Source organism: Eptesicus fuscus, chromosome 7, assembly GCF_027574615.1.
Source record: "Eptesicus fuscus isolate TK198812 chromosome 7, DD_ASM_mEF_20220401, whole genome shotgun sequence".
Taxonomy (NCBI): Eukaryota; Metazoa; Chordata; class Mammalia; order Chiroptera; family Vespertilionidae; genus Eptesicus; species Eptesicus fuscus.
This window is the reverse complement of record NC_072479.1, coordinates 77,640,725-77,651,286: the sequence shown is the minus strand read 5'-3', so window position 1 is coordinate 77,651,286 and position 10,562 is coordinate 77,640,725. Positions and strand designations below refer to the sequence as shown.

Below are 10,562 nucleotides of genomic sequence, written 5' to 3'. Positions count from 1 at the left end.
TTATTAATGAAATATTTTAAATCATGTTTTATATAGACAGGAAAAAATAAGAGTACAAAAAACTGAAATGAAAGATAAATGTACCTTTCTTTGCTTCTCATGATAATCATGTCACAGAAGCAACCACTTTTTTTCCTGCTATTGTACTTTTTCTTCAATTACTGTTTACATTTAATACTATTTTGTATTAGTTTTAGATGTACAGCATAGTGGTTAGGCAATCGTATACTTTACAAAGTGTTCTCTCTGATATTTCCAATACCCAACTGGCACCATAAATAGTAATTACAATATTATCCAATATAATAAAAATGTAATATGCAAATGGTTGTTACGCCCTGAAGTGTAACAACCGACCATGTAACGACCAGATCACGGATCGGCAGGAGGGTTGGACAGAGAACTACAAGTGGGCAGTGAAGAGCTACAGGAGGGGCCAGGGCAGCAAACTATGAAGGGGTGGTAGGGGGAGGGGGGTCGGGGGGAGCTACAGGAGGACCAGGCAGTGGGCGGAGAGCTACTGGAGAGTGGCAGCGAGCTACTGGCGAGCTACTGGCGCACAGATTCGTGTGCAGGGCTACTAGTTTACTATATTTTCTGTACTGTACTTTACACCCCCATGACTATTTTGTGACTACCAATCTGTACTTCTCAATCTTTTCACCTTTTTTACTCAATCTGCAAATCCTCCTCCCCTATGGTAACCAATAGTTTGTTTTCTGTATCTATAAGTCTGTTTCAATTTTATTTTTTGTTTAATTTGTTCTTTAGATTCCACATGTAAGTGAAATCATATGGTATTTACCTTTCTCTGTCTGACTTATTTCACTGAGCATAATATACTCTAGGTTCATCCATGCCATTACAAATGGTAAGATTTTATTGTTGTTTTTAATGGCCAAATAATATTCCATTGCGTAAATGTATCACAATATTTTTTATCTACTTGTCTATTGATGGGCACTTGGGTTGCTTCCACATCTTCACTATTGTAAATAAGGTTGTAATGAACATGTAGGTGCATATATTCTTTTGAAATAGTGTTTTGGGTTTCTTTGGATATAATCCCAGAAACAGAATTGCTGTGTCATAAGGCAGTTCCATTTTTAGTTTTTTGAGGAACGTTCCACACTGTTTTCCATAGTGGCTACACCAATCTGCATTCCCACCAACAGTGCACAAGGTTTCCCTTTTCACCACATCCTCACAACACTTGTTGCATATTGACTTATCAATGATAGCCTGACAGCTGTAAGGTAACATCTCCTTGTGGTTTTAATTTGCATTTCTCTGATGATTAGTGGCATTAACCATCTTTTCATATGTCTATTGGCCATCAATATGTCCTCTTTGAAGAAGTGTCTATTCAAGTCCTCTGCCCATTTTAAATAGTATTGTTTGGTTTATTTTGGTGTTGAATTGTATGAATTCTTCATAAATTTCATACAACCCCTTATCCGATGTATCATTGGCAAATGTTTTCCCATTCAATAGACTGTCTTTCATTTTGTTGGTAATTTCTTTGCTGTGCAAAAACTTTTTCGTTTGATGTAGTCCCATTTTTTTATTTTTTTATTTTGTTTTCCTTGTCCAAAAAGATATGTCATAAAAAAATATTGCTAAGAGAAATGTTTGAGGCAACCACTTTTAAGCAATTTAAAAATATATATGTGTATACCAATTTTATATTAATTTATCAAATTTAAAATATATTTTAACTTTATGCTATAACATATGAAGAATGCATATTACCTCTCTCTCCTTTCCTTTATATTTCTTTTCCCAATTTATGTGGGTTTTTGAAGTTATTAATTTTTAAGATTCTGTAAATATTGGTTACATTTATAATTATAGATGATATATTAAACTATTTCTAATTCCATTAAACAAGATTTCTCACAATATTAGACAAGAAAATTGGTGACCCTAGATTTCCCATTACCTGTTTTTCTCCTGTTTCTCTTTTCTACTCTGTCGGCCATTCCATTACCTCTGCCTTGTATGTGGTAGTGCAAGTGATCAAAATAAGAACTGGCCTACCAAGGCATCATGAATTCTAACAGAGGTCATGGGGGATTACAAAGCACTCCAACACTCACTTTTGCTGATCTTATTTCTTCCACCAAGAATGGTTAAGAGAGAACCCTGGGCTCACAGAGTAAAATGCCATCTTTCCTAACAGGGGATAAGAGTGAGCATGTGGTACCGGATTCTAAAATAATGTCTCTCTGGACCTACTATTCTCCCCTGAGGGTGTTCAACTAGGCAAACTGTAATGACTCAGCTTTAGAGAAAGCTGTCTATCACTTTATCAATAGAAGTTAAGGTACTCAAGATACTCTGATACTGAAGTAACTTTCTGCTTCTCCAGCTTGCCTCTATAACAAGGAGTCATGAAAGAGCCCAATGATGATCCCTCCGAATTTTGACACTCACCAACACTATCTACTGCACTTTGATCACTTGCACTACCATATCTGCCTTGAAATTCATCAGAACTGATCTCATTATGCCAGTCACCCAAAAAGCTTCAGAATTCCAAGTTATCTCTCATTTCCTTTCTTCTAATTTTCATGCATAATTTCCAGACACCTCCAATCATTTACCTTTTCCTCTCAAACGCCATTTCCTGAAATTTTCTCTCTTTCACTTTGTCTTCTGGTACTTAGAATCCCAAAACTATCTATATTCTTAAAATCATAAATGAGCCTTCTGGTCACCACTGCACCCTAACCCAAATCCAAGTTTCTTCTGGGATGTTGCTTACCCCAAAAACTTTTTATGTGGTACCTGTTTACTTTTTCTCACAACTCTCTGGATGTGTGGTAAGTTCTTGCTCCTCTTTTAGCTTCCAGGTCATTCTCTCCACTTCCTTCCCTCCAGAAAAAGCAGCTCCAAAATTAATGTCATCAGGTTTTAACCCTCAACTGGATCTAATTGCTGCAGTCATACCTACCCTGAGTTCCACTGCTCATTTCCAATGGTTTTCGCTTCTCTCTCATATTTCCACACTGTCCTTGTCTTGAATCATGGTTATTTTTAATATACCTAGAGATGAAGTCTCAAACTTCACAAGTCCAAAAATTAACTCTTACTTCTTCCCCACAAACCTTTTCTACCCAGTCTTTCTCATCTCAGTTGCTTTTTCCTCACGTGGCACATCCAATTGTGCAGGAAATCATGTCTGTCTAAAAAAAATGTCTGTAGACAGTCTTTCAAGTAACTGGCCTCTATTTTGTCCAGCTACCAACTTATATTCTTCAAACTTTCAACCATAGGCTTCTACCTACATTCAGGGGCCTTCTAAGTGAATTCTGGATTACAGCTTCTACCAGTCTAGAAACTCTCCCATTCCCTTTATATTTCACATAAGTAACCATAGTATATGGAGACCCTCTTCTCCCGTTCTTTTTTTCCACATTCTTCTCACCATGGGGGACTTATATCATTTTTATATATTGACTCTAATGTCAATGTGATGAAGAATAAGGAGGAAGATATAGCAGTAGATACACATGGATGTTCATTATTAACCCCATTAACCCTATCTCCATTATTATCCATAAGGCTCTTGTGTTATATCTTCTATAAATTATAAAGTAATACTGTGAGTATGTTTAGTTTTTGTTTGTTTTATAGAGTAGATTCAGTTTTAAATGTGCATCTTGAATTTTATTAACTTCAGTTTCGTAAGAAAAGCTACTTTTTAAAAGTTTCATTCTCTAAGATGTTTTATAGAAAATTAGTGCTTGTACACTAACTTAGGACACTGTGAATGGCATAAGCATTGGTCTAAGGAGGGCTCCTGAATCTGGCAAAGTGTTTCTTTGACAATATCTTCACTTCAGTCTTTAAGGACTAGTGTCATCTAATATGACCCTTTCATTCTTTGGGTCAGACACTTGTTTTTAAGAAAGAGTAACCTGGTTTGAATTGCTGAAAATAAAATTCCAACAATCTTTGCTCCATGATTTTTAATAACCTGATTCAGTTTGTCAGTTTGCTGAACAAAATGAGCAAATATATGGCATGAATAATAAAGCAGGGAATGGGTTGAAAGCATGTGATGGCACATTGATGAGTAAACTATTTTCAAAGTCGTGTCTAGAATAAATAGTAGTTAAAGAATAATTTATAAATAAAAGAAGACAACACAGGTTTCTTTCAGTTGGAAGCAATAAATTTGAATAAAATACTTAAATATTCATATAAGCAGGATGAGAATTCCAGTCTCTAACCCCAATACCAAAGCAGATACTCAATGGAATTAAGTAGATTTTCATAACAAGGAATTTTTAGAATTATTTGGAAAAGGCAATGTAGGAAATATATTCTTATTGTATGTAAGTTAAAAGAGAAATTGCTGTTTTAACATAAATGTAAAGTTGGCTGTAGGCCTGGCCGGGTGGCTCAGTTGGTAAGAGTGTCATCCAGTACACCAAAAGGTTGTGGGTTTGATTCCCAGTCAGGGCACACACCTAGGTTGTGGTTTGATCACAGGGAGGCAACTGATAAATGTTTCTCACTTTGATGTTTCTACCTCTCTCTCTCTCTTTCTCTCTCTCTCTCTCTCTCTCTCTCTCTCTCTCTCTCTCTCTCTCTCTCTCTTTCTCTCTCTCCCTCCCCCCTTCCTATCTAAAGAAATTATTAGAAATATATTCTTGGGCGAGGATTAACAAAATAAATTTTAAATAATAAAGCTGGCTCTAATCTCCAGTTCTTAGGGTTGTTATAAATGTCCATCTAAGGAAAACCTCAAGTGCCATTGATGGCTCAGAAATACCATCAGTGAACTTTTTATTTTTTACCCTAAGTAAAAAAACTTGTTTAGGTTCTTAGACAAGAAAAGGTTACCTGCAGTACCTTTATTGGTTTTTACAAACAATTAAGTTATAGTGTGTTCTCCAACTCTGGGAGGATATTACATTTTAGTTTTCAATACATCATTATTCAAAACTTTGGAAGTTTGGTCCATTTCTTGGCACTCATTCCCTGTAACCTTTGCCTCTATAGGCACAGTTTCTGAAGTGGTATTTTCACCAGGTAGACGATGCTTCCTCAAAATAATTAGGATAAAAATGGCTGGAATATAGCTTAATCCTCTTAGTGCTGCTGGCAATCCAAGGTAGAGGTGTCTGTCAAAAAACAAAAGTTGAAACATATTAAATTTTATATAGACAGTATGGTGAATACAAACTAGTTTTGTAGATCTTTAATTATCAATATTTTATTCCCATAAGAACAACAGCAGCTAATTGTTTTGCATGTTGATCATACATATGCAACTTTGCTGAACTCACTTATTAATTTTTGTTAAAATGATTTTCTTTAGAATTTTTCATCCAGAAAATCCATTTTTTTTTCTTTTTTTCTGATCTTTCAGTACTATTTTTATTTGTTTACATTGACTAGACACTCCAACTTAAATTGAATACTGACAGTGATTGCACTTCTGGTCCAGTGTTTAATAAAAATACTCCCAAAGAATCGCCATTATCAACAGATCATCAAAGATTTGTAAAGCTTGCCTTAAAAGCATCTAGACTCAGTGCTTTTAGAGATGGGACTTTTGATTGATTCAGTTTAAATAGCTATAAAATATTCATGTTTTTATATATTAATAGCAAAATTTTGGTAATTTATATTTATTTAGAAAATTTTCATTCAAATGTTTCCAACTTGTTATATCTAAAACCCATAAGTAACTGTACTTATATTCCCTTTTTCATTTTTAATTCTCACTGGAAGATATTTTTTATTGATTTGAGAGAAAGAGAGCAAAAATGGGTGGGGGGACATTGATGTGAGAGAGAAACATCAATTAATTGCCTCCTGTACTTGGAATCGAACTCAAAACCTAGAAATGTGCCTTCACCAGGAATCGAACTTGGAACTCTTTGATGAATGAGATGATGCTTCAAAAAACTAAGCCACCTGGCCAGGGCCCTTTTTCATTCATAATACTGTTTATTTGTGTTACCTCTCTTTATTTGTCTTTCCAGATTAACTGCCATTATTATATTTTAAACTTTTCAAAAACACAGCTTTTATTTTTTTGTTACATCTATGATATATAGCCTATTAATTTCTGCTTTGTATTTTCATCTTTCTACTTCTAAAATGTTATTTTATTATGAAACATTTCAAGAACACAGAAAAAAAGATTAAACAAGTCTTAACTCACTACCAAGGTTTTTTAAATTAATAAATTTTGCTACTTTTATTTCAGACCCATTTAGCAGAAAATACTAATACATTTAAGTCCTCTGTGTACCCTATATCCTAATGCTTTCTAACGCATCCCAGATATAACATTATGTTGAATATTATTAATTTTGTGCCTCATTTATTTTTAAAATTTTACAAAGTGTATATGTATACATTCATGATTTATACAATTATTTTATTTGTTTTTTACATTTTAAATAATTGGCATAATACTGTCCCATTAGGAGAACTTAATTCAAATTTAAACCAAATTCTGATATCCAAATGAGAAAGAACACAAAATAGGAAGAGAAAAATGGAAGAGTTTTGTTCAAAAACTGGTTAATATCATGTGTTTTGTTCAAAATCAGATTTTGATTAACAAAAAAATAAGCCTTTAAGAGACATGAAGAATATTGTGTCAGTGAAATTTAATGAGAACAAGTATCACTTTGGAGATCAGAGGTAGTTGGTGAAAGGAAGTAAGGATTCAAGCTAGTAAGATACTAAAATGATGGAGGATGAAATGGGACACTTTAGATCAGTAATTTTCAACTGTGTGCTGCAAGAATTTTTAAAACATGCGATCCCTGACTATTTAGTCAAGGGCACTGACCTCTTTTCCCTTAAATTTTCAAATAAAAAAATTACAACAATAGCCATCCAGTGTGAATGAATCAAAATTATCTTTTGTCAAATTGGCAAAAAAATATATATTTTTGGTGTGCCGCAGAATTTTAGTAATTAGTTTATATGTGCCATGAGATGAAAAGTGTTGAAAATTGCTGCTTTAGAGAATAATATAATTTAGATAGGTAGCTTATATATAGCCATTACCTTCAATAATGTATTGACTGCAAACAATTAAACAAACAACATTTTGAAAGACTAGGTTAAGGAAATCATACATGCTTATATTTATCAAGTACTTTGAAAATATTGAGAAAATGAAATTCTAGCATATAAATAAAAAGTGGGTATATAGTATCAATATCTATTCTGGAAACAAACAAACAAAAAGTAGACTAGTCACTTGGCAAAGAAAATATTAGACACTAGAGGCCTGGTGCACAAATTCATGAACCAGAGGTGTCTCTCGGCCTGGCCTGCAGGATTGGGCTGAAACCAGCTGTCCAACATCCCTCAAGGGGTCCTGGATTGCGAGAGGGCGCAGGCCAGGCTGAGGGACCCCACCGGTGCACAATCAGAGCCAGGGAGGGATGCAGGAGATTGGCCAGCCAGGGAGGGACTGCGGGAGGGCTCCAGGGCATGTTCAGCCTGTCTTGCTCAGTTCTGATTGGACAGATCCCAACAGCAAGCTAACCTACTGGTCTGAGCATCTGCCCCCTGGTGGTCAGTGCACTTCATTGCAACTGGTCGACCGGTCAACTGACTGACCCCTAGTGGTCAGTGCACATCATAGTAAGTGGTTGAGTGGCCTTAGCACAGTGGTTCTCAACCTCTCTAATGCCGTGACCCTTTAATACAATTCCTCATGTTGTGGTGACCCCCAACCATAAAATTATTTTCGTTACTACTTCATAACTGTAATTTTGCTACTGTTAATGAATCATAACGTAAATATCTGTGTTTTTCGATGGTCTTAGGCTCTACAGCAGCGGTTCTCAACATGTGAGTCATGATCCACAGGTTGAGAACTGCTAGCAGAGTCACCTAAGACCATCAGAAAACACAGCTATTTACATTACAATTCATAACAGTAGCAAAATTACAGTTATGAAGTAGCAACTGAAAATAATTTTATGGTTGGGGTCACCACAACATGAGGAACTGTATTAAAGGGTCACGGCATTAGAAAGGTTGAGAACCACTGCCTTAGCATATCATTAGCATATTATGCTTTGATTGGTTGAACGGCTGACCAGACGACCAGAGACTTAGCATATTAGGCTTTAATTATATAGGATGATTGGTATCATTTTATGCAGTCTATGCTAAGAAAACAATTCTTTTAAAAAATTATTATCTTTACCTGAAGTTGGTGGAATCATATATCCTGCATGCTCCTGACTCACCACATTTAAAAGTTGCCCAATGTAAACATGTGGAGTCCATTAAAGCTCCAAAATATATAGGTGCAGGGATTCCAGCTACAATAAAAGAGAGGAAGAAAACTCTATCAAGAAGGTAAGAATTAAGGTACATTATATTGTTTGGGAGAATTTTAATTTCCTCTATTTGAAGAACCAACAAAATTAACAATATCTAAATTTAATACTTGACATTTTTTTAGAGAGATTAGAAATTACTTTTACCCTTAAAGTTTCTAGATTATAAAGGATAAGTAATCTTGTGGACAAATGCAACACAAAACTATTGATAGAGAAAAATATTCAATTCATGATTATATTTTTTCTGCAATGTTTTGGGTCAATCATATGTATATTTTATTTTAACATAGCATTTCCTGTTCATTTGATTTTCAAATCCAATAGATGAAAAGTAGAATTAAGTTTAAATAGGACTTTAAGTAAAAGAAGGAAGTTCTCTAGTTCTTCTTGTACTTCATTCTCATACTAATTACAGAGTGCTATCTAAAGCAGAAGGGATATTTGCTAGACTCTTACTCTGAGAAAGTGATTTAATTTACTTAGTATTTAATAGTGGTCTGGTATAATATTGGGGGAAAATTACTCTTTTTACCAAATACTCTTGTGGAAAATGCATGCAATCCCACACCAAGAGACTTCTCTTCAGGCTTAATACACCTAAAAGAGAAATGAATTCACAAATAAAATAATGAGATTTAAAACTACCATATACAATGGTGGAATATTACTCAGCAATAAAAAACGACTGAAATGTTGCCATTTGCAACAACATAGATGGACCTAGAAGGTATTACATTAAGTGAAGTAAGTCAAACAGAGAAAGACAAGTACTGTATGTTTTCACTTATATGTGGAATCTAAAAAAATAATACAAATGAATAAACAAATCAAAGTAGAAGCAGACCCATAGATGCAGAGAACAATGTGATGGTTGCCAAAAGGGAGGGATTGTGGATTGTGTGAAATGTTTTAAAAATAAAGCAACTTTTGGCCTGGTCAGTGTGGCTCAGTGGTTGAGCATCGACCTATGAACCAGAAGGACACAGTTTGATTCCCAATCAGGGCACATTCCCCCATTGTGAGCTGAATCCCCAGTGTGGGGCACATGCAGAAGGCAGCCAATCAATGATTCTCTCTCATCATTGATGTTTCTATCTCTCTCACCCTTCCTCTCTAAAATCAATACAAATATTTAAAAAGAAATCAAATAAAGCAATTTTTAAAAAATAAATAAAATAAAATGATTAGTTTCTTTTTTCTTAACTTTATTTATTGATGAGAGAGAGAGAGAGAGAGATGTCGATTTGTTGCTCCACTTATTTATGCATTCAAGTGTTGACTCTTGTATGTGCCTTCATTGGATACTAACCCACAACCTTGTCTTTTTATAGAGATGACTAGTGGCCTGGTGCACAAAATTCATGCATGGCAGGGGGGTGTCCCTCAGCCCAGCCTGCACCCTCTCCAATCTGGGAACCCTTGGGGGATGTCTGACTGCTGGTTTAGGCCCAATCCTTGTGGCCGTTTTCAGACTGGCCACACTCCCTTCAGGGTGGGGGTCCCCGCTGGGGTGCCTGGCCAGCCTGGGTGAGGAGCTAATGGCTGTTTGCAAACTGGCCATGCCCCCCAGTGGAGACCCTCACCCCATCTGGGCAGGCCAGGTGTGGCCAGCCTGGGTGAGGGGCTGAGGGCCATTTTCAGGCTGGCCACGACCCCAACAGCGACCCTCACCCTGATGGTGGTGTGGCCAGCCTGGGTGAGGGGCTGAGGGCTGTTAGCAGGCCCCTCCCTTGGCAGCCGGCCCAGGCGACCCAAGCCTCCCACTCGCTCAGGCCTGCTCTATGGCCACCGCCTACAGGCCCCTCCTTCAGCAGCCAGCCCAGGTGGGCGGGAAGCTTGTCTTCCTCCATCACCAGGGATGACCCAAGCCTCCTGCCGGCTCTGGCTGGCTCCGTGGCCGCCACCATCTTTGTCCCACTAATTTGCATATTCCCTCCTAATTGGCTGTGGGCATCACAAAGTGATGGTCAATTACCATATTGCTCTTTTATTAGACAGGATGCTCCAACCAAGTAAACTACCTGGCCAGGGCCTACTATCATAATTTCTTTAAAGGACTGTTTGTGTGCTAGTAACACACTGAGCATTAGAATTCCCTTGCATGCTCTAGTCTTGGTTATTCAAGGCCTGATTATCCAGTTTGTAGCCTATACAGTAAGTAGCCTCACTTCTGGTTCTTGGCATTTTACCTAAAACTTTTTCCTCATTAATTTCTATCAGAAA

At 36.5% G+C, this 10,562-nt stretch overlaps 1 protein-coding gene across 1 annotated transcript in view; it reads right to left on the bottom strand.

The window, feature by feature from the left end:
* Positions 1–4,860: 4,860 nt before the first annotated feature.
* SLCO1A2 (solute carrier organic anion transporter family member 1A2) overlaps positions 4,861–10,562 on the bottom strand; it is a 32,066-nt gene continuing 26,364 nt past the window's right edge. Inside the window, exons 12-14 of the mRNA XM_008140475.3 lie at positions 8,872–8,936; positions 8,201–8,318; positions 4,861–5,135 (exon numbers count right to left, since the gene is read on the bottom strand). Of these exons, the coding sequence (XP_008138697.2) occupies positions 4,922–5,135; positions 8,201–8,318; positions 8,872–8,936 (397 nt within the window). The 3' untranslated portion in view covers positions 4,861–4,921. The remainder of the gene's footprint in view (positions 5,136–8,200; positions 8,319–8,871; positions 8,937–10,562) is intronic.